Source organism: Dermacentor silvarum, chromosome 6, assembly GCF_013339745.2.
Source record: "Dermacentor silvarum isolate Dsil-2018 chromosome 6, BIME_Dsil_1.4, whole genome shotgun sequence".
NCBI lineage: Eukaryota > Metazoa > Arthropoda > Arachnida > Ixodida > Ixodidae > Dermacentor > Dermacentor silvarum.
In genome coordinates, this window is record NC_051159.1 from 149463859 (window position 1) to 149488911 (window position 25053).

Below are 25053 nucleotides of genomic sequence, written 5' to 3' on the forward strand. Positions count from 1 at the left end.
GTAGCATGAAGATATAAAGGAAACCCATACTGGATTCTCAGAAAGAAAGCTTTTCTGTTGAAAAAAAGTCAACTTGGTTTGGGGATCAAACCTGGGACCACTGCCTTTTTGGGGTGGTCCCTCTACCATCTGAGCTAACCAGGAGGTTAGCTGATCACAGCTCAACGGCAAATTAGTCGACAACTTGAAGCACAGGGACACTGCATATGGCAAATAAATTCTGCGGAAACGGGGTTTCCTTTGTAGCTTTGGCTACAGTCTGGTGGATGGCAATTTTCCCTTTCATGAACTTTCCTTCACTTTATGGGCTTCTGCAGCACTGATTTCCTATATTCAGTGTCGATTAATTCGGCCTCCCGTTGCGATCTGCTAATTACTGCTTAGCTCGGATGATAGAGCGACTACACCGGAAAGGCATTGGTCCTAGGTTCAATCCCGGACTAGGTCAAAATTTTCTTCAGCTGCGAAGCTTTGTTTCTAAAAAACCCACACGGGTTTCCTTTGTAGCTTCATGCTATAGTCAGGTAGATGAGAATATTCCCTTTCATGAACCTTCCTCTACCTTGCAGGCTTCCGCAGAACTGATTTGCCGTACATATCTTTTGCAACGTCAATGTTCCATGGTCATGCAATCAGTGTGATCACACAGGATCGCCAAATTGGCTTGCAGTCATGGCCCAGCCAAGCCAAGCCTTTGGCCTGAACGCACACATGCATCCAGAATGTGCCTGCTAGATATTTAAATTTTTGCTACCAGAATACACATGTTGAACTGCCAAGTGAAAGGAATATTTACTATGCTGCATGGTCTTGGACCATGCAGTTTTGGTTTCGTTATAGCAGTACAATACTCGCGGAAATGTAATATCCGATAATACGCTATATATACCTTATATTGAGGTGTTATCGTACGACGTTAATCTTGGAGCGTTCTTCCACCATTACTCCTTTTATTAATATGTTTGCATTGCTTACCTCTGTTATAAACAACCATTTACTTGATTCTAACCCATTTTTTTTCCCCCTTATGTCTATGCATGCTGGAATATATTGCTGCTTTTGCATATCTGTGGCTTCCCTTGACAGTGTGCTTGTTAAGGCTCCAGTGCCTTTCGATCGATGTCCTGCTAGACCGGTTGGTACTGCGGCAGCACTACTATCTTGCACTCAAGATTGCCAAGTACCTCCGCATCCCGGACCTAGAGGGCACCAGTCGTATTTTGGCACACTGGGCCTGCTATAAGGTGAGCCACCAGAACTGTGGAAATTCACTGCATTTGACCAAGAAGGGCTGAGGAATCTGAATAGTGACCCTTGTGATGGGGCTGAAGAAGGAAAGGCTGGTACATCGGCCCTGACTGTCAAGCTTAAGTGCTCAAGTTGATTAAAAAGATGGGTGTGTGCAGTCCTTTGCATATTTTTAGCATGCCTGAACATTCAAACATGTCTTACCCAACAGACAAGGTTGAACCTCAATGCTCTCTAAGACTTCAAGCACTTGGTTTTGTTTATTCATGCTTAATTTACATGTCAGTGAAAAGCAAGAAGGGGATTTATGATGGTAAAACTGTACAGGAAACGAAGACAGACAGGATGCAAAAAAAAGCTTTTCCTGCACTATTGAAGCCATGTTGAACCAACCACCCCAGCATCACTGGCTTCTGTGGGAAGATGTTGAAGCTGTCGATGGCCAGCAAAACGCAATTCGACAAGACAGCTTGCATGATGATCTCATTTTCTATTCCTTTCGGAGTACCACATGTAAATTTGCTATAGAGATGCAGGTAAGGGCAAGCACCTAATAACAAGAACGGTATATGTTCTTTCTTTTTTTCCCAACCTGGTGTCAGAATTGCTTCTTAAATCCAATTGCGAGATGGGACAGTTTGATTGAATGCCTCGTTTCATATGTCTCGTCTTTTATCCCTGTTTGAAGGATTTTGTGCAATGCATTCTAGGAAAAGATTGTCAAAGAAAAGTGTGCACTACTGCATTGTGCAAATACTGCAGTATGCAGTCAATTTCCGGTGGGACTGATGAAATTGGTCGAATTAAACAAGATGCAGAAAAAAACGCCAGAAGACGCCGCTGATTCATTTGGCAGTATTTTCCCGATTCTAACATGCCATCGAATCGAACATGCACCCATTTTATATGTCTCCAATGTAGAAAAATAATGTAGACATGACATTAAAGCTCCGAAGCAAAGTATAAATGTAACCTGCACCCAATTTTTTTAGCAAATAAAATGAGCAGGAATCAAATACGAGTATGTGTTGCACAATGGCAGCCTGTTTTCTTGAAAGCCTGCTTCGCCGCAATACACGCGTGTTATGCGGTAAAGCATACCAACGCCGCGAAGGCGGTTTCGGTATTTTGTCCGATTGCATCGCACAGGCAATGTGCGGCCCAATTTTCTTGAAAAAGAAAGGTGCGTGTCGGAAAAGTGTAAATACTGTAATCAGACATTGAAAGCTACGGCTATTGCTTGGAATTCTTCCTAGGACAGGCTGAAAATAGGCGTTTTCGATGGAAGTTTTTTTACCTGTGTTCAACGCATTCACTGACCCCTAAGCTCTGCCAATACAGTGAGTGGCTACTAAAGGTGTCGCTATTGGGGCCACCGTGGAAATCATGACATATTGGTCAAGTGCATGCATGCTGACTGGTCAAGTTTGAATTATCCAGCGAAGGTGAATTTTAGGATCGAAATAACGAAAGTTTGGGCCTGTAGAAATGCATGGACGCCGGCCGGGATCGAATTAACTGAAGTCAAAATAGTGGAAGTCTACTGTATTGTCGAGAACCTGTTATCCCTTGCCAAATGGTTGTAACTATGTTTTTAAAAGGTTTTTTCTGAAACACCAACCACTTTCAAGTCCTTCATAAACTTGGTATGCTAAATAAAAAAAGGTCAGGTACTGGAACCCATTTTTCAAAAGCTAAGGAATACGGTTTCCCAACACAACTTCTATTTAGTGTGTGGAATGTCCTTGATTTTAAAAAGATGCCAAAATGCAAAAGAAGATAACTACCGCAAGCTAATGTTTGGTGCATCGCACACTGTGTTAGGCCAGAGCTGCTCGTGTTGGATTGTCAAGGACTACTGTCAATGAGTCATGCCCATTCTATGCTTAGTGACATGTCTTCACAAGGTGATCCTTGCCTGCATTGAAGAACCACCATATCCTCTTTGCCAATTATTGCCTCAGAGAAATGAGCTCATTGGTAAATAGTTAAGGTGCTGGTTTATTTCCTGCCTACAGTAACTGCATTCCAAGAAAAAAAAAAAATCTGTTTGCTTCTCAAAGCTTTTAAAATTGTCATTCGTCATTGTGAAATAAATATTGTCAATTGCAAGTTGAAAGTTCCATCTTTCTCATTCCATTCCTTAGGTAGCCCAGTTGCACATTCCAACAGATGAAGTTGCGAAAGCCATTTCAGAAAAGTTAGATTCATCACCTGGAATTCTTTACTCAGAAATAGCCAGGAAAGCAGTGGATTGTGGAAGGCAAGACCTGGCCATCAAGGTTAGTGGTTTATTTAGATGGCCTGGGCCTAGTTCTATGGTGGTTTGGTTTAAAGGGTTTCAGTTTTGATTCAGTGTGCCCAGAGCATTCATTGCCTGCTGACTTTCATTTCAAAGAAATGTAAGCACTTTGGATACTTGTTTGTGCTAACTGCATATTGGACTTTACCGTGGCTAACAACAGCATAAACCCACTGTGGTGTCTCAATGGCTATAGCATTACACTGATGAGAACGGCATTGGTGGTTCAATACCTGGCCACAGTGACTGTGTTTCTATGTGATGAAATGCAGAAGCACTCATGTACTTCGATTTAGGTGCATGATAAACAACCAGAGGTGATCAAAATTCATTCAAAACAGTTCACTACAGTGTCCTTCATAGCCGAAGTGTTGCTTTGAAATATTAAACCCAATCAATCATTCAATCAACGTCAGGTGACAGTTGGTTTGGGTGCGTAGTGCACCACTTTGCTCTGCTATTGCTGCCGCTTATATGTTAGCTATGATGAAGCCGGTTCAAGGCAAAGTTTGTGTTGTCCTTCCTTATCACTTAAAGCTTATATAACTTGTAAGGCTTTGAGCAACATTATGGTTGGGCAACATAGAGGGGTCGAATCAATTTGTCAATAAAGTTTGTGTAAAAGCCGAACTGGAAATAGGAGTGGTAATGTGCAATGCACAGCACTCTGTGTGACTCCTTAAAGTTGCAATGTAGCGTCATGACACAACTGGGCATTCATTACACCTTAGCCCTGAAACTCATATTCTATTAATGAATCATTGCAGTGTCGCCCACTTAGGTGAATGTCAAGGTAAAATTTGCACTGTCTAAATTTTTTTTTTTAAAAGGCTCAGGTTTCGTTCTGGTGTTCCTGTAAATCTTTGTTGCAGTAGAGTGGGCCTGTAACTTACAATGGGTGTATTGTGTGAAATTTTTCTACTGTTGTTGTTATGCTTTATGTTGATTGTGCCTTGAAGTGTTCAAGCTTTCAGCCCTCCCACCTGTTCTCCCTTCATGTTAACCAGCTTCTTGACTGTGAGCCAAGGGCGTCTGAGCAGGTACCCATTCTCGTGGAACTTGGCCAGGAGGAAAGAGCCCTTGTGAAAGCTATTGAAAGTGGTGACACAGACTTGGGTAAGGCAGTCATCATTTCCTTGGCAGTATTAGCTAATAGTTAAGCCTCAGCAATGGATTTCATTGTCGAAAGTTGATAAAATGGATGGACTGAAGGCACATTTCTGCATTTGGGTGTTACACTCTCCTGTCCGTGATTCATAGGAGCTCTGCATATTCATTGTGTAACTCAGCGGTTCTCAAATGGAGGTCCGTGGACCCCAGGGGGTCCGCAAAACCTACGCCCGCAAACTAGGGGCGTGCGATTATTTGAAAAGTTCGAATATTATCGAATATTGTATTTTTAATATTCGAGTTTGATTAGAAAAATAGATATTCGAAAATGGTTAGAATATTCGGTTGGATACGAATATTCCAATCAAATAGAATATGTTGCTGTCTGTGCGAGAGCAAACACCGTTCTTAGCATTTGTTTCTGTTTCTATCCAGTCTAAGAATATTGGGGTGATCTTGTGCTGAATTTTGTGATAACTTCGTGCTGGTGGCGAAATTGCGCCTGTAAAGCACGCTAAGCCACAAAACGTCTAAACTCTGCGGGAAAGCCAGCTTCTCAGTAGCAAGGGCACAGGTTTGCAGATAGTGAGGCTGCACTTCTTCTTTTTTTTTATTTTTTTTCCAGCGCCACTTTCAATTCTGAGCTTATTCCTTGAAAGCAAGTGTGATGAGTGACGACTGGCAGAGGGTCAAATGCATCCGAGTTTACGGTCATTAGATGCGCTATAATAAGGCACAGGTTGGCAAGGACAGCTAGTAGGAATTACTCAATTTTCAGAATGACCATGAGCCAATGCGCAACTTTTTAGTATAATGGCTTACTAGTCTAGTTTTGTAACATTGACAACGTTATCAAATTAACCCAACTTGCTAATAAATAAATTTGCATATCATTATTCAACATTCGATTCAATATTCAAAGCTTATGATTCGTATTCGATTCATTTTCAAAAATTTTGATATTCTCACACCCATAAATTTTTTTTTTAATTGTGCATTTCTTGGAGGCTAGTTTAGCCTTGACTTATTCCCAGTTCCGTAACCTGCTCCAGGAACTGCGGCAGCAATCTGCACAAGATAAGAAAAGAATAAGACATCACGGCAGTTTTGTTTGTCGAAAAAAAAAAAAACCTTGACCCCCCCCCCCCCCTCCACCCCCCTCCCTTCCCACCCTGCCCCGTCACTGCAAGGGGTCCCCCATCACTTCCACCGGTCCACAGGTAGTCTCCGACAGATCCGTGGCTGAGAACCACTAGTGTACCTGAATGTCTTATGTTGTAACCTACCATTTCTCTAAGCTTCTGGCACCTTATGGGAAAGGGGGGGGGGGGATGGTGGGGTACCAGCAATACCCTGGTAAAGTACTCGTGAATTTGCAGCTTGTGGCAGAAATGTGTAGGCAACTCCAACTGTGGCTCCAGTGAAAATGAAGCCTTGTGGTGAATCTGCAGTTCTAGACATTGGCCTGCTCTGGTACTGCACACCCTAAAAAACGTTTACACTGTTTCGGTCATATCTTGTCTCCAAACAATTATCGTCATCTGTCTTCGTTTCAGTTTTTCTCTTGATAACTCTGTGCTCACTACTTTCCCGTCAAGAACGACATGTCACGCTGGTAACATGCAAGCTATTCGTGACCTGGAAGTACCAGGTGCGCAGCGCCAAAGAAAGGAAGAGCATGCGGGATAGATGACAATTGTTGTTTCTGGACAAGATATGCTCCAAAGGGTGCAAACTTTTTTTAGAGTGTAGAATGCCAAGACGGTGTAAAAGACCTCAGTTAATGTTCCTCTCGATATTGGTGAGAGAAGATTTAAGGAGTTGTGGATGTCTTAAGGTCCCATTAAGAGAAGACACTGTGATGTTGATTGCAAGGGGTTGACTATTTATCAGGATCAGTGAATAGCAAGTGATAGAATAGAAAATCTTATACAAAATTTTCTGAAGACTATGAGCAAGAAATTCACCAACGATTAAGATACTCCCTAATGCAAAATTTGAGGACAGTTGTACTCGTGCTTTCATTTCGCGATATATCGGCTGCCGTGGACAATCTGTCTCATGTGGCACGTTGCAACTGGAGCAGAGTGTGGTGCGATGGCCTCGCTAATCGGGAGATCGTGAGAGCAAGCACGTGGGTGATGCGAGGGCGCAATTCACAGCAGCCGCTGCAGACAACCTCCACTCATGCAGCGCTTTCCTTCCATACAGATGATGCACACTACTCTAGCGCCATCCCATAGCCATCGCTGCAAAGCCCCTCGTGCATGGCACTACGCTTTTCTTCTCACGCTTTCGCCATACCCTGCTCCACTTTCCACCTCATGGTTTCGCTGCACCCTCCTCCTTGCGCTCTCTTAACTCTCACCACTTTTTTCATCCTCCGCTACGCTCCGCATTCGCTCTCAACTTTCGCTGTGCTCGTCCGCTCGGTTACACATGCGCTCGCCACAGGAACGGACGCCTAAGAGCTGCGCTATAAATGTTCTAATCACATGCCAATTTCTTATATAATCCGAATCTCCCATCCAAGGGCCCGCCACATATCATAAATCCTCGCCTCTTATTTCAGCATCTCGCAGTATGCAGTCATTGAAGGAAAACATTCTCATGCCCATTGGTGTATCTGGGTTGTTTACAAAATGTTTTTGGCCGAGGTGCAGTGAAGTGGCAATGACCAGACTCTGAAGCAAGAACATTGCTCTCACAAACTAAACCACGGAACTTACACCTGAGCTTGTTCGCTTTTACACTCTTTAAACCATGGTTACCCTCATGGCTATAACTCTCCACCTCTGGTATTGGTGTTGGTGCTTGTCTCATTTGACTGCATTGCTATTGCAACTGCTCAAGCAAAAAGGCCACACTCCACTGCCTCCATACACCAGAAACAGCCCAGTGCCGGAAAATTCAGTGCCACGACTAGAGAGAGAGAGAGAAATTTATTTACAGAAAGGCGGAGAGGTCGGCCTGAGCTGTAACTTGCTCTGGCCTGCTACTCTACACTGGGGAGAAGGGACGGGGAGGAAAAGGGCTGATGGATGATAATGATAAGAGGAGGAGGTGTGTATGTACAATTTTACAACGTTGTGGCATCTCTAAAGCCGTGCGTCTAGCCCAGTGGCTTGTAGAAAGACTAAAGCGGCACTTGTGTCTGTCCGTGAGAATGGAATGCGTACTTCAGTCGCATTATTTGAAGCAGCTTTCGCTTCAGCGTCTGCCTGCTCGTTCCCTATCACACCACAGTGCGAAGGTATCCATTGAAAGGTGATAATATGGCGATTTCTATTTGCAAGGTCAAGAAGCTCTGCGATTTCTATAGCAATTGAATAATACGGGCCCCGCCTGAGAACAAAGTCAATGGTTTGAAGAGCTGGTTTGGAATCACAGAATATCGTCCATGCGCGAGGAGGCTCCTTGGAGAGAAAGCGAAGTGCCTCCCGGATAGCAGCAAGTTCTGCGGCAGTTGATGTTGTCCTATGGTCTAGTTTAAACTGCCGTGCGACGATCATATGAGGAATGACGAAGGCTGCAGTGGAGGCATATGGTGTGACAGAGGCATCCGTAAACACGTGTATGGTATTACCGTACTTTGCATAAAGGTGACACAGAGTAAGCTGCTTAAGGCCAATGGATGCAATGGACGTCTTTTTTGTAATGCCGGGAATCAGCAGAGCAACAAACGGTTTAGGCAGAACCCATGGGGGTGTTATCGGAATACAGTCGGGAGAAAATCTTGACGGTACAATATTATGATGACGCAATAGAATCCTTGAAAAGCTGCAACCTGGCTGTATGGCAGGGAGCGATGACAAAGAATGGTGTTTGTGTTGTGTCAACACGCGGAGGTGCAGTCGAAGAGGCTCGCAGATCAAGTATACAGCAATCGGGCAAGCACGAGCTTCCGCTATAGTTCCATTGGTTGACGTGCATCGTGGGAGGCCCAAACATGTGCGCAATGCTTGAGCTTGAATGCTCTCCAGTGTGCGCACACAACTAAGTCCCATGCTGGAGAGCGCTGGCATGCTGTACCGTATATATCCTATGAATAGCGCTTGGTACAGTTGAAGTAGCGATGACTCCGAAGGGCCCCATCTTGTTCCTGCAACGACGCGAAGGACGTGAACGAAACTCTTCAGCTTTGTCTTCATTGCAGCGACGTGTCTTGACCAAGATAATCCCCGGTCTATGACTACGCCAAGGAATTTGTGGTGTGTTACTGCAGGTATCGCTGTTCCATTAACAATTATGGGATACCTGGTAATTCGTTTTCGCGTGAATGCAATCACGGAACATTTTGCTGTTGAGAGCTGAAGGCCTTGACGCCGCAAATATTTAGCTGTGATTGTCACTGCACGTTGTAGTCTAGCACGCATTTGGGGACGGGTAGCTCCAGATGCCCATATGCATATGTCGTCCGCATATGCGCTAATCTTTACCGTGTTAGGAAGTTCAGATGCAAGGCCAATCAGTGTAATATTGAAGAGAGTTGGACTGAGAACTCCCCCTTGTGGAACACCTCGGTGGATATCGTGCTGGCCGGTGTCGCCATCACTTGTCGACATGTACACGGTGCGGCCACTAAGATAGCTAACTATCCATGCAGATAGCCGGCCACCGACGGCTAAATCTTCCAGTGCATCAATGATTGCATAATGGAGAACATTGTCGTATGCACCCTTAATATCCAGGAAAACAGCTCCAACTAACCGGCGGCGACTTCTTTCCTGTTCAACAGTGGAGACCAAGTCGATAACACCGTCGATCGAAGAACGGCCTCTTCTGAATCCATTCATAAAATCAGGAAAGCAATTATTGCTCTCTAGGAACCACTCCATCCTTGACAAAACCATTCTTTCCATTACTTTGCCGACGCAACTGGCTAAGGCGATCGGTCTATAGGAGGAAAGCTCGTTAGGGCATTTCCCCGGTTTAAGTAATGCTACAATGCGACTGCACTTCCAACTATCTGGAACATTTCCAGACTCCCATGTGGCATTATAAAAAGATAGAAGGATACGTCGTGCTTCTGTGCCAAGATGGTGGAGTGCAGCGTATGTGATTCCGTCAGGTCCTGGTGCCGATGAGCGTCGGGAAGCAGAAATTGCAGCGTCAAGCTCTTGCATCGTAGTGCCACGACTAGGCTTCATAACAACTCTGGCCACATATGTAGTAGACCGCACTCTTTTGGCACAGTCTGTAGTTGTGATGAGATCTTCAACAGATTGCTAGTTTGTCAGCATTGTCAGCAGACTGTTAAGGTCTTTGACCTGAAGTGCGAGTGTAATGACACGAGCTGTTGCAATTTCAGTATACATGGTGATGCTGAAGCTGAAAGAAATGAAACCTACGCAGCTTGACATGATAATTCGGGCATATCCTGTAGCATGGTCTCTTTATCTTAAGGTAAGCCTCTATTCTGTGCTCTTATTATTTTTACTGTGTTATTCATGTATAATGCAGACAAGCTTAATGGTATGAAATGCCAAGAGCGTAGGTTCTTAAATGCTGCTGTATTCAGACTTGCTGTTATCAGTTCTGCAATAATGAAGCCTGCCCTTTTAAGGTACAGTAAAGAGAAAAAGAGGATTTGTTTAGATTGCAAGAGTAGTCTTTACATATTTGCATTTCTCTTGCAAAAACTGGCACTTATTTTTCCAGAAGATGAAAGTCCAGCTTCTCTTCCTGAACTTCACGTTCTACCTGGTGTCCATAATGTCAGTGTGGTGTCACAGATTTCATGTTATTTTAGTGTAGTTTTTTGGCTTTCTTTTTGTTGAAGAAAAAATGCTGAGTGTTGCTCGATTGAGCGTGCTTACGTTCACTGTTGTAATACTTTCATATTTATAAATATTTAAACAGCCTTTGATGGATGATGTCAAAACTGTTGATATCACAGAGCGCTGGTATGGGAGTATCAAAGTGGTGTCACCACCTGTATTTTAAGGTGAACGCCTTATATGTCTCGTTTTGAGATGACCTTGAAAAAGTGGAGCCAAATAGACAAAAAATCAGTTACAAATATGTATAAAAATCAATAGCTCAATAAGATCATTACAAACCCCATAACATTATATATAAATTAGTAGGTAATTACATCAGGAATATAAATATCAATAAATGATCATCATAGTCACTAAATTAATTATGATAATTAGCATGACAAAGTGGAAAAATGGGTCAGAAAACCCAAAAAATCAATGGGTGTAAGTATGGTTATGATGGCAATGATAATGACAAAAAATGGGTATATGGAGAGGTGAATGAGGTGAATTAAGAGTGAATTGATGGTGATAAAAAGCGGTTTAGTTGGGTGATAGGAGTCAAATGAAAGGTAATGATGAGATAGAATGAGCTAAGATAATGAAAAGGAAATGAGAGTGAATTAAAGTGAATCAAGAGTGATGAAAATTAGAAACATGGAGTTAATGGAGTTATAGAGCAAACCAAGTGTGATGGAAGTAAAACTGAGATGGAATAAAGAGTGAATCAAGTGTGAATTAAAAGTGAATCAAGGGGCTATGGAGTGAGGGAGTGACTTGCAAAAAATATATGTGAGATTTGAGGGTCCAAGTGAGAGTGACTCGGGAAAAAAAGTGCCGAGTCACGGTTCGAGTTTGGTGAATCATAGGAAGGGTGACTTGCAAGAAAACATGATGACTTGCAAAAATGGCTGTAAATTGTGGTTTCAGAGTGATGGTGACTCGGCAAAAAAGTGCTGTGTCACAGTCCAAGTTTGGTGAAATAAGGATGACTTGCAAAATTGACTTTGCAAGATATGGGTTCTGAGTGAAGATGACTCAGCAAAAAAAAAAAAGTGGTCCTGGTCGTGTCATTGAGTTATCAGCATTTGCCTTCAAGTGTCTTAGTTGTAGCATAACGGACTCCTAGTAATTTTTATTTTTGCACCTTTCTGGCTTATCAAACTTTTGCTTGTGTTAAGACTTAGCTGCCTGGTATTCTAGAAATGTTATCTATTAGTCTAGCTTGACTTCATACATCACTCTAATGTCCCTTATTAGGTGAACTATCTATACTTTAAAAATATGTGTGTATAGTTTTAGTATTCCTCAGTAATAATAATTTGCAGTTGTAAATAAATACTGTCGATGGTTGTTATGCACTGAACAAGTGGGCCCACAGGCTACCTGCACTGACTATTACATCAACTAGTTTCGGCAGCACTTGTCACCTTAGTTTTAGTAGGTCTGTTATTTCCTGAAGAAAAGAAAAAGAAGCTTAGCAATTTTTAAGCAATGTGAAACATGTTTCTCATTCTTGTAAAAACAGCACACGGTTTTAAGATGTTTCTAATTGGTAAACTTATTTCCTTGGAGATAATGTGTTGGAGGGCAGCTGTTTTCATTGAAATAAATTGTGCAGGTTTAAAGGGGCCCTGAACCACACCTCGGGCTTGATGAGAATACACATTCCATGGATAACATACGCAGCTGTAAATGTCTCAGCTAAATTTTTCAGTCGTGCACGGTGCGTGGAGTTCACAGGTGCACAAAGTTAGTACCTCTTTCTCAAACACACTCTTTTCAAACAGAGACCTTCTCCTCGGCCATTTTGAAGCTGCTGGCGTCTTGCATATGTTGTCATATGCAAGGTTCCCATGGATGGCTGTTATTGTTCGATAGCTGCCAGGGCAGGTTCATGTTACTCGCTCATTCGGTGAATGTGTGCGCCTGGGAGGTGCTGTTCCTGTGGAGCAGCAGTGTCTGGTCGACAACTTCCATGTCATCAGGAAATTTTGTTGATGCTATGGCTCTCCTGCCACTGTTTTGCTGCCATTCTCACGCAACAGCAGTCACTAAATTTCTGTAAAAGGTGCCAAACGCGACCACCATGGTTTCATGGGTTCAGTGGAAGAGACCTCACACAATGTTAGTAGGTGGGGTGTTAAGAGGTTGCCACTGGCAGCTCCAGTACAAAATGCATAACCTGGTGACTGACGTGGCATAGGCAAGCTGTTATGCACGCTATGAATGTACGCATATGGTTTAAAACAGGCCGCCGCACAGATGACGTTACAAACCGCTGATTGGATGATCAAAACATGTGAGCTGGGTACCGCCATCGGTGCTGCATCACTTCATGGGAACGAAGGACGTTGAGGGGGAATGAGAAAGGTAAATCTCGCTCCTACTAGATCTACTAAATTTGTCTGATAAAACTTTCACCCATGATGTCACTGTTGAAGATGGGATATCAGACCATAAATCTGTAGTAGTTGTCCTTAGTGCGACAAACGAAAAATTAACTAAAGCCCGAACAGCATACGTGTACGATTTTCAACGAGCTGATGACACATCAATTCTGGATGCTCTGGAAATAGGTTTCGACATGCTTCCACAGGAAAAAGATGTAAATAAATTGTGGGAGCACTTTAAGTCCCTGGTATCACATTGTTTATCTCGCTTTGTTCCCAGGAAAGTTAAGCGAATAGAAAGGGCCAACCCGTGGGTAACCCGCAATATTATTCATTTAAAGCGCCGACTGCGACGTGCTCGAAAAAAAGTTCCAAAGATAGCGGCAACGATTTCGGCGCTTGGCACCCAGATACGAAGAGAGCTGAAAGATGCCCGAACTGGTTTCTTTTCGTCTACGCTGACTGATTACGTGGCTCATAACCCGAAAAAATTCTGGAGGTACTTATCTTCTTCAAAGCCAATGATACATGGTGTTTTAGTCAATGAAACCGTCTGTAGTGAACCGGTGAGAATGGCTGAGGCTTTTAACAACTACTTTGTCACGGTGTTTTCCTCTAAGAAAGAATATCTGGTAGAAGAAGCTGGGGTAAATGAAGAACGTACTAGTGACTTCATTATTTCTAAAGACGAAATCGTAGCACTACTTCTAAATCTAGATGTGAGGAAAAGTTCTGGTCCCGATAAAATACCAAATGCATTTCTAAAACGTTATTGTGAATGGGTTTCTAATTTTTTAGTAGAAATATTCACTGCTTCCCTCGAAATGGGTGCCTTGCCAGATGACTGGTTAGTTGCCCGCGTTGTTCCGATCTTCAAAGCTGGAGACAAGCTAAAATTAAGTAATTATCGTCCCATCTCGATAACATGCACCGTATGCAAACTACTTGAACATGTAATTAACAAATATCTGGTTCAGTATGCCGAAGACAATTTATTCTATGCTAAACAACATGGTTTCCGAAGGCGCTTATCAACCGTTACGCAGCTCTTTGAAACAATTCAGTATTTTGCAGATACTATAAACCAGAAAGAGCAAGTTGACGTTATTGCTCTGGATTTCTCAAAAGCGTTTGATAAAGTCTGCCACGTAAAACTTATTCAAAAACTGAAAACATACGGTATAAATCCCATGGTGGTAAAGTGGATTGAGGCGTACTTGTGTAACAGACGGCAGTTTGTGGAAATAGCTGATGAGTACTCAGCTTCATTGCCTGTCACCTCTGGGGTGCCCCAAGGATCTGTAATAGGACCCGTGCTATTTTTGCTTTACATCAACGATATTGCTAAAGATGTGGACCCACTAATTGAGGTTCGCCTTTTCGCGGACGATTGTCTGTTATTTTGTCGAGTGAGGAGCGTCCACGACCAATCCCTGCTAAATGATTCCCTAAACGTAATTTCTAATTGGTGTGCAGCATACGACATGGAAATTAACTTTGATAAGTCGGTCTGCATGAGCGTTACAGCGAAAAAATCCCCATTGCAATTTAATTACAAAATTGGACTTAAGGAAATTCGACGAACCATGAAGATGAAATATCTGGGTGTTACCATCACACATAATTTAAGCTGGAACGAACATGTTGCTAACATTTGTGGATCAGCACAGCGAAAGCTGGGAATGCTTCGGCGGAAATTAAAGCAAGCGTCCCCTGACGTAAAGCTGAAGGCTTACACTACGATTGTTCGACCTACCCTGGAGTACGCGAGTATAGTGTGGGACCCGTATCGACGAACTCTAATAAATCAGATCGAGCGTATACAGCGTCTTGCTGTGCGCTTTATTTTTTCTAAGTACGAGAGAACTGAATCTGTTACCGCATTTATTGATAAGGCAAACCTTCCAGATTTAGCTTCACGAAGGAAAATAGCCAGGCTAAAATTTTTTTATCAATTGTACAATGGCATGTTAAACCTAAATCCCGGACTCTACTTGCAGCCTCCTGGCAGAGTGTCACCTCGGTCCTGTCACCCATACGTTGTTAGACCTTATGTGCCTAGAGTCGATGTTTACAAACATTCGTTTCTGGTCAGAACTATAGAAGAGTGGAACCAACTTAACTCAGAAATATTTGATGGTATGAATTCGCTTGCGAATTTTGAGAGAAACCTAGAATCATTATATGTTTAAATTCAATGTTTTTTGGCATTGTACTGCGAAATTTCTGCTGCTGTTTTGTTTATGCTATTGTATGGTGTTTATACATTTTTACTTTCAGTTTTCATTGTGTTGCTTGTATTACACTGTTTGTATATTCGCTCTTAGTATTGTGAATTATCCCACCCTGTAACAGCCCGAAAGGGCTCACAGTATTGAAAATAAAATAAAAAATAAATAAAAAAAAGGTCTTGTAGTATCTACGCTCTTACTAGATCTTTTTGAAAAATTATTTTAGCAATATATTCATGGGGGGCACAAAACTGGTTACAAGGTTTTTTTTGAGACTTCGAAAAAAGGTGGTGCTTGGCCTCTTTAAAGCAAAGACGTAATTAAGGCCAACTCTTCTTACCATAGAATGCTTCATAATGGCATTCATATACAAAGTCTAGAATATTATATGTGTAGTAACTAAACTGTTTGCTTATGTGATGAAAATATTTTTTATGTGGATATCTGCCATTTTATTGCATTCAAGTACTGTATGTGTGCTGGAACATGTGGGGTAGATGAAGCTACCAGATGCATACATTCTGTGAAAAATTTTCTGAGAGGTGATCTGTTCCTGCTAATATTGAATCAGGTGTATGTAAAATTTAACGTTTCTTGGTAGTTTTTGATAACATGTAGTGTATGCTTCTATTGGCAGGTTTACGTAAACATCATGAAGCTGTTTGATGCTCTTAAAAGATCTTGCATCTGAGTACAAGGATGTTATTAAAATCAAAATTTAAAGAGGGCCAGCAAACAAACAAATTTTTGCACAGATGTCATCAAACTTTTCACGCAGGTCTGCAAAGAATGGGACCCGCAGAAATTGGAAAGTCTTCATGATCAGGAGGACAACTATGCTGGAATTGCAGAGTGTAAAATCATTGAAAGCTACAAAATGACGGTGAGTTATTGCATCTAAACTCTCTTTAAATATCAATCCTTGTTCGAATTTTTAAAAGATGTACATAGTTTTTATATTATAGCACCAGGAAATCCGTAGCACGGTCTCTTAACAGAGTTTTCTGCTGCGGTGGCTGCATTAAAAGAAAGCACCTGCCTCCCAGCCTTTGGGCTCAAAGGCCTTAAGGAGGCATACGTGCTATTTCCATATTCTCGCATTTTAGCCTCATGATCACTTGTCATTCATACTATACCCATAGACCACTCCACGTATCACTGTCATAATTTTATACTATATATCATTTTAGCTTCTACGATAGCGATTGATTTTAGGCCACTTTACAGCCCTGTTACATCCCATCATCGCAACTCACCAATCAGCATTTAACACAGCATTATCAGTCATGGCGCTCTTTGGCCACACGTGGCCCTTGCGCCACAAAAAAAAAAACAAAAAAACATATCATCATCATCAGTTTGAAATCGTTTAATTTGGTCTTTTCATGAACCTGTGGTCTGTTTGACCCTAGGATATATTACTGTATGTCTAATAATTTACTGTTAGTAGCAAAACATTGTTAAATAGCTGCATGGCAAAGTCAAACAAAGCCTTTTGCCATATGCATCAGACAAGTTAAGCTTTTTCCTGAATTCTATAGCTGCCTAGTCTCTCGATATTACAGCAGCACTTGCAAATGAACACATTTGTCATGCATTGTTTGTAAGTCACGAAACTGATTGATTGAGCCTGCCAAAACCATGCCTGGCCTATAGGGGACTTGCATAGAGCCAGCAATCCTTACCACAATCAGGTAAGGCTGGTTTCCACCCGCCACTGTAAGGAATAGACACAGGCAGGCTATAGTAGCCGGTTGACTGTCCCACTGCATGCTTGTATGTCTTGTACTGTTTCTCCAGGGTTCTTTCTAGAGCAGTGCACGGGCTGATTTTTTCAGCCCGGGCCCGTTTTCACGTTGGGCTGCCCGCCCGAGCCCGCCCAAAAGTTTTATGGCGAGACCCGGACCCGGCCCGGGCCCGGCCTGGCCCCGGAAATAATCTACGCTACCCACCCAGCCCGGCCCGCCACCCTTTTGTCTTAGGCCCGAGCCCGGCTCGAGACCGAAAAATATGTTTTTCAGAGTTGAGACGCACGAGGATAACTCGCTGTACGTTACATGCGCACCACCAGAAAGTCCGAGCCCGGCCCGGGCCTGCGTCAGAAAACCCGGGCCCGGCCTGGGCCCAGATCAAAAAGCACATGCCGTGCCCGAGCCCAGTCCAAGTGCGTGAAAAAAAACTGCCCTACGCACAGAAAAAAACTGCGCATGAAAAAAACGGCCCGGCCCGGGCTTTCAGGTAAGCCCGAGCCCGTGCAGTGCTCTAGTTCTTTCACTGAAATTCAATATGCCGACCTACTTTTCTATGCTGCTATACAAGCAGTGAGTCTATGCGGACAGTTCCTGCCATTGCACGTATGAAAAGTGTACAACATTCAATGTAGTATTCAGTGCACCAACTCTACCTGCGAATTTGGCCACTGTGTAGCCATGCCAACCATTCGCCCATACTTTGCACCAGTAGCGCACCCAGGATCTCTGCCAGGGGGGGGTTGACAGTTTGCCAATACCATCTAAACAGCACTAATTTCGATTTTTTCACGGGAAATTGTCAAAAAATGCGCTTTTTGCGAGTGTGCAGATGATTGCGCATCTTACATCTTAGTTGCAGCACTCAAATACGTAAGGAAAGAAAAGAGGTTAAACAAAAGGGGGGGTTAAGTCGGCCCCAGGGGGGGGTTACAACCCCCGAATCCCCCCCCGTCGGTGCGCCACTGCTTTGCACTAATTGTAACAGTTACGTGCAGCAGCTTTGATTCACCAGTCACTGAGTATATGTGTATAAAGGAATGCATATAACCTCACACATGGCTAGTTATTCATTTTTAGCATTCGTGAGCTACAGCACCATCATAAGAGATGCATCACTCACCTATGGCAACATAAGTGACAGTAGCCACGTTTCATTAGCTAAGGATGAGATGCCAGTCACCAGCAGTTGCAATAAGCTGACTTGATCATACTGCCAAATATTCTAATGTTTGCGACACCACACTTTAGCAGTGCTTGATCACAGTACGGGATCGCTACACTAGTACATATCACAATGTGCGGTGCTTCTTGGCTCGTTTCTCTTTTTTTTTTCTTTTTTTTTGTGTGTACTTTGCTCTGATAGAATCTGGAATGACATAAGACTCGACAAAAAAGACATGGCTCTTGCAGTTAAGGCCTCTCCCCGTCGCTGCCTTCGCCTTGTATATACTCCATTTCATACGTAGCAGGCAACGCTAATAAGGCTAGAGAGATTTCTGTCACAGCTTGCATCCGCAACCAAACGATTTGCGTCACATATGAAAGAAAGATACTAGGCATGCTTTAAATAGATCTCTTACATTTCAAAATATCACGGATATGTTATATGAAAGCATATTTAGCTGTAATATGTGAAGTAGTCATTTCGTTAAAAAAATGTTCCAGATCAAAAACAGCTGCACTGCAAAATGCGCAGAGTGAGACTTCTGTGGCCGCACTACTTGCATAGCTTCCATAGCATTGCCTGCAATCTATGAACTTGTGTTTGCAGGGCCATGGTATGTGGCAAACATGCTGTGTGTGCGTCAGAACACAACAAACTCAGTGAGACCTCAGAGCCCACGGGGCCCGTGAACTATTGCTGCACTCGTGTGCTCCTGCTCTTGCACACGTCTATCCTTTGTAATGGTGAGGACGAACCCACTGTTGTGCAGGGCAAACAGGTTTACGGGGACGTCCTGGGTATTTAGTCATGCAACAGCACTCCCACTGCTGTCATTGTAGAGTGACTTACATTAAAGGGTCGCCACAGAGAAACACTAAATCAGTTTAGAAGGTGCCTTTGGTCTTTTTAGAATACAATGTGGTCCATCTTTATCAACAAAAATTTAACTAGGCCCAATTCCCTGACATCAAAGCAAGCTGGTGTGGAAATTTCAAGGCGGCGGCACCACCGTCTATCGTATTTGCATCTTTTCTGACTTACCGAGCCTCCTCTCACAGTAAGAGTCTAGCGCAGTTTGGCTCTGAACTCTGCTTCTGAACTCTCTCTCTCTCTCTCTCTCGCCTTGTCTTGCATCCCGCATTCTCTATGTTCAAGAGGCCACGCCATGCACCTCACTTCCAGCATCTTTATGACCATCTGTTACTGTATATGGAACGCCGATGTGGACAAATCATCATAACAAATAAATGTTTTTCACAATAAAAGTGTTCTTGTTTTTTGTATTGTAAAAGTGTAATTTACTAAATCAGCTAATCACCTTTAGTGTCCCTTTAAAACATGCACTATTGGAATTGTGTGCACAGGCATTTTGCTCAGTTTCGCGGAAATACAAGATATTTATCTTGTAACTGCAGCGCGCACACGAGAAACGAGGACAAAAAGTGAAAGTGACAGACAAGCGCTGTCTGTCACTTTCACTTTTTGTCCTCGTTTCTCGTGTGCGCGCTGCAGTTACAAGATGAATAGATACCAACTCGCCCAACTTTCAGTACTTTTACAAGATATTTGTTTATGCTTGCTGCGAACCGTTTCAGCGTACCGAGCAGCGGATCGCTTGTTTGCAAGCAGCTGCTGCCAAGTACAAACAGGGGAGCAAGAAAGGAAGCAACGACTTCTGCGCTGTGGTGAGCAAATTGCAATGTACTCTGCGGAGACCAGTCATGGTGAAGTAAAGTGCCGTTCTCTAGTACCCGATTCCATATTCCAGTGCACTTTTTGAACTTTGTTTAGTGCAGTTGCTCATTGTAGTGACAAAACATTTCTGCTGCTCACTCTATCAGCACTGTTGGTGGCTGTGAGATGTTAAGGTTAATGAGATGGGTGCTCTTCGAGAAATTTTTTTAAACACATTTGTTACGCTTGAGTCATTTGCAAAATGAAAGTCATAGCCCAAAAAGTGACCTATTAAGAATACAGCTCACGCGGAGGCTAACAACTGAAATTCGAGGACGAATATTGTGACAAGTGCCTCTATTCCTGTGATGTTTGGTTTAGCAAACAGAGGACCAGATGAGGTTGATGAGGTACCAGCTGAAGCTGGAGGACAAGTTTCACGATAAGTTCCTTGACCTGTCGGTGCATGAGACAATGCAGCGGCTCATGGAAATTGGGGAGATGAAGTTAGCCGAGGAGCTTTGCAAAGACTTCAAGGTGCCTGAGAAAAGGCAAGTTACAACATCTCTCGTGGTATTGACTTTTATTTTTACACCAGCCAGCAAAGATGTTAATGTTTCTAAATTAGGATATCCTTATAATATATGGCTGCCATAAATTGGAATGAATGGTGACTCTTCTGTCAAGGCGATGCCCCGTTGCAATTTTTAAAAATGCTAAAGAGTGTTAACTATTCCTCACAAAAGTGCAAATAAGGTTCTGGGGTATGCATGTATACATTTTTTTGCATGTTTGAAGTCCAGCACACCGAGGTTTTACAAATATTGGGGCCTTAAACACTTTCACTTTACATTGATATTGGCAAGTTGCTGCATTCTAACATGCTTTCTATTTTATTGACCTCTTATGGTGTGCTGTAGTACTGGACATAGCCCCTTTTGCCTAATGTGACTGTAAACATTTTTCATTCAAAGTTTGAAGACATGTTTTTTCATATTTGCATACCATGTTTCACAATTTTGAAGTTTAGTATGAGGCATCCATTTCAGAAAGCTGATTTTGGGTGATAACACAAGTAATGGTTGTACATCAGCGCTCTGGCTATTTTGCAGCTATTCTCAAAATTGTACATGAGCTTTAAGAATACGTCTGCATTTGGTATTTGTGTTGATACTTTGACTGCTCTCTCCTGGTAGTGGCAGTGGCAATGAAAAGAGAGATTGAAAATGTGCAGCATATTTATTTGATTGATAGTTATAGAGTAGTGGCAGCATTAAATTTAGCATTTTTAATACCTTGATAAAATGCTCTTGCCCAGGTTTTGGTGGCTTAAAATAAAGGTGTTGGCAGAGAAAGAGCATTGGATAGAACTGGAAAAGTTTTCCAAATCAAAGAAGTCGCCCATTGGATACGAGGTGAGCATAACCAGTGCATTTACAGCCTTAATATTCCAGCTCGCTGGTATGTGAGCTTAGCTAGGAGCATCTGGTGATGTTTTCTGTTCGTTTTTCTTTTTCAGCCTTTCGTAGATATTTGCTTGGAGCACAGAAACAAATTTGAAGCACAGAAGTACATGCCAAAAGTCAAGGAGGAGAACAAAGTCAGATACCTTGTTAAGATTGGGTATGTGCCTTTGTACTGTAGTTCCATGGTGTTCACTTAAGCCCTCATTTTACTAACCAGCTCACTCTTGTCACTGGTGCTGTGAAACAATCAGCCAGCCAAGGCTCTCTGGTCATGGTGCTGACCTCGTCAGTTAGCTGGTGTCTTGTGCCTGCCCTGTTGTATATCTTCCAGTGCTCTAGAAACATGGTAGTGACATTCGTGAATGGAAATAATTGCACTATGTTTGCATGACTAATGCTACTGTCTACTGCATCTTTGCATAGTTCCTGAATGCCATAAGTCTGATTTGTTTTAAAGTCGCAATTTTTTAGTATTACCTAAACATAGTCCAAGTACTGAATGATGGCCGAATTAGTATTCTATACTGACAAATAGCGGGATACATTAGGGACGTCTTTTTCATGCCTTGTTTATCGCGTTATTCTTCATCAGTATACATAGTTTCCATAGTGCCCAAATAAGTACAGAATGCTGACATTTCAGTGACACGAGGTGTCATCACTTTTCTTTCTTTTTACCCACTAAAGAAGCGTTTCACCTTAGTTTACCGAGACAACTCACACTTTTGTTCCATTGAGTATGTATAAAACATCCAGCGCATGGAAAGACATTTAGCAAATTAGCCATTGTTATGATGTTATGTAATTCCATCTAATAATTAGTGTCTATCTTAATTGGAATAGTTGATCACTGATTTTGGCCATCCTGGGCTTGGGTTGCTTTTTTTGCACAGAAGCAAAAATGTTTTAGTTTGTGTCAAATTATTCGTGCAGTCAGTTCAGTAGCGATTATCACTCCCGCCATACTTGTCGAGTATACTAAAATGAGGAAGAGGTTGACTAAAGTGAAGCATATATGTACTAGCATAGCCACAAGAGAATATGAATGGTAAAACTCCATTCTGAACTTACTGTCATGTTTGCAATGCTTATCTTTTTGCAAGTTGACACCAGATAACACTACCAACATTAGAGTAGACAACGTACCCTTTTTGTTGTGCCTTATTATTTGTAATGATAGAATACAAGTGCAGTACTTTACATATAAGAATAAACATTATCTTGAATGATTAAATTGAAGTTAATTATAAAGTTGTGCTCTTTACTTGTGAATACATGTTCTGCTGGCCCAAGAATGTGTTGTCAGAGTGCTTAGGCTCTTAAAAACTTTACTAAAATATCTTAAGCTACGTGTGGTTAGGATTTTCAATTGGTCTACCAACATTTAAACTCTGGCTGTTGTCTTTGGATTGTTTTAGTGACTGATGCATGTAAATAAAAAATGACCTTTCTTTGACAGCAATTTGGAGGAAGCTGCAAAGGTTGCCTTTGAGCAGAAGGACGAGGGTGCTTTGAACTTTATCCTGGCAAAATGTACAGCGGCAAACCGTGCAGTCAGTGAAAAAATTGCCACTATGAAGCAGCAACTGGCTGGCAAGCGATAGCTTGTCAATTATGTATAATTGTGTAATGTTGTATGTATAAGTCCGATATTAAAACCTGTTGTTTATACAGCTCCATTTTTTGTTTATTGTTCGTGCCAAGGTTTAGTTTTGTACATACGTAGTTCTGACGTCTGTCCATGTCAGAGTAGTAATACTATTTACATTTTCCAGTGGCTAATGAAGGCTGCTGGACAGTAACTATCTTGGTTAGTACTACAACCAGACTTTATCATGGTTATAGTATGTAAATATGATAGGATTATCCTTGTACTTAGACAAGTATTGCCTACTATGTGAATTGCGTGCATTATTCACATTTATTGGAATTGTGGAAAGCGTACAGTTGCATAACAAATCAAGAACTTACAGTTCTTCAGTGAGTTATTTCAAGTTTACAGAATGTGGACCCCTTGCAAGAACTCTCTACAGAAACATCATATATCAGACCATCAACTATTTCATGTCTGCCATACTTGGAAAGGAAGGAATGCAATACATTAAGAGAAAAAAATGGAGCTGGGCAAGCCATGTAATGCGTAGGATGGATAACCAGTGGACCATTAGAGTTACAGAATGAATACCAAAAGAAGGGAAGCGCAGTCGAGGACAGCAGAAAACTAGGTGGAGTGATGAAGTTAGGAAATTTGCAGGCGCAAGTTAGAATCAGCTAGCGCAGACAGGCGTAATTGGAGATCGCAGGGAGAGGCCTTCGTCCTGCAGTGGACATAAATATAGGCTGATGATGATGAAACTTGGAAAGCACCTGTCCAGCCACTTGAAAAATATTGCCGGTGTAACATGTTGTGAAAGACGAAGGAAGAAGTGAACCTGCTATACGACGACATACTGACACCGAGCACAAACATCCAGCTGTCTTAACTTCCAACTCGTTTTACTAAATACCTTGCACATATTATTGCAAGATTCAGCGCACGGTCACTAAGTGTTTCAAGATGTATGCAACATGTCTCAAATATCCTTATCTTTATCAGTGCTTTGCTTTAGATGCTGTATCTTAGCATGCACAATTGTGTACACAGCGCCTAAAGGGTATACAAGATTCCTCTGTTGAGAAATTCCTGGTCCAGGAACGAAGCTCAGCACTGCTATCTTTTCAAAGCAGTCTCTGTACAAAGGTAATTATGAAGCTTTTTGGTGTAGCACTAGCCACTTAGTACTTATAGACTAGAATTTTGAGCCGTTCTCCGGCCCCGGCATTTTCTCGCGACGGTGGTGCCGCGAATCGCTGCACTGGCGGAGCAGGATCGGTGGCAATGAATTGTTCAAGCGGACCGTTGATGCTTAAAATTGCTAAGTGCATGCTCATTTCACTTCTGCATTATGTACGCATGGCGAAGGCTGTAGAACACGCGTCCGATCGAGGGCACGCTTGGCTTTTCTAAAGCTTAGCGGTGTCGTGGTCACAATGAGGGCGACACATTTTCATTTGAGGAAAACGTATGCATTGGTTTCCGTGCGTCGTAAAGCGAGATATTCTGTTAGATTAAGTGTTCTGGCAAGTGCTAGCCATGGTGCAAGATAATTAGTGCCAATAAGCATGCTGCAGCTGCATGTAACATTGCTGTGGCTGTCACAGAGCCTTTGCAGTGACATGACATTGTGTTGTGGCGAAGCTTTAGAGTTGTTGACAAAAGTAAAACTCGCAAGGTATAAAACTAGATTTCATTCGTACCTCGACAAACTTATCTAAACAGGGTAGCGGTTTTCGAAATGCATTTCACACCTCGTGTAAAGTTACTGAGTGAAGGATGCGATGGAAGTAACAATATTGCCGTGAAGCACTGTTTGTTTTCTTTTGAACTGCCTCTGAAAGCTTCTCTAATAGCCTCGTTGGCTATGCGATACGTGACCAAAGCGCGCTTGCTTGAACACTCTAAAAAAAAAAGAAAAATTGTGTAGCTTGCACTGGAGGCGCACTGGAGGCCTAAGAGACAGCGGAGCTGATGGGCACCTAGCTAGTCCTGGCTTTTGGGCTAGGCTAAGCACTACGAAGTCATACCCAGCATATTTCGGAATGTATTGATTATTGATCGATTATTGACTAGCTATTGATTGGCTATCAATTGGTTATCGCAAGGTATTGGCCATGTATTTGGGCTAGGCTAAGCACTACCAAGTCATCCCCAGAATTTCCCGGAAACAGATGTACACAACTGGCTCGCCTAATAGCTGATATTGCTACTTTAACAGTAGAGGTTCAGGCTGCCGAGAAGCGAACCCATCTGAGGATAAGACCTTCTAGCGTCGGTGACGGAGAAAATGATGCTCATTAGGGTAAACGTTGTTTGATGACACGTCTGGCCCCCTACTACAGATGAAAACAATG

The 25053-nt window shown here is 42.4% G+C and overlaps 1 protein-coding gene across 1 annotated transcript in view; it reads left to right on the forward strand.

The window, feature by feature from the left end:
* LOC119456217 (vacuolar protein sorting-associated protein 16 homolog) overlaps nt 1-22781 on the forward strand; it is a 41850-nt gene extending 19069 nt beyond the window's left edge. The window contains exons 14-23 of the mRNA XM_037717856.2: nt 1100-1244; nt 3396-3530; nt 4558-4666; nt 9972-10066; nt 15825-15929; nt 19558-19647; nt 20018-20187; nt 20955-21051; nt 21156-21259; nt 22562-22781. Of these exons, the coding sequence (XP_037573784.1) occupies nt 1100-1244; nt 3396-3530; nt 4558-4666; nt 9972-10066; nt 15825-15929; nt 19558-19647; nt 20018-20187; nt 20955-21051; nt 21156-21259; nt 22562-22706 (1195 nt within the window). The 3' untranslated portion in view covers nt 22707-22781. The remainder of the gene's footprint in view (nt 1-1099; nt 1245-3395; nt 3531-4557; nt 4667-9971; nt 10067-15824; nt 15930-19557; nt 19648-20017; nt 20188-20954; nt 21052-21155; nt 21260-22561) is intronic.
* The last annotated feature ends 2272 nt before the right edge of the window (nt 22782-25053 follow it).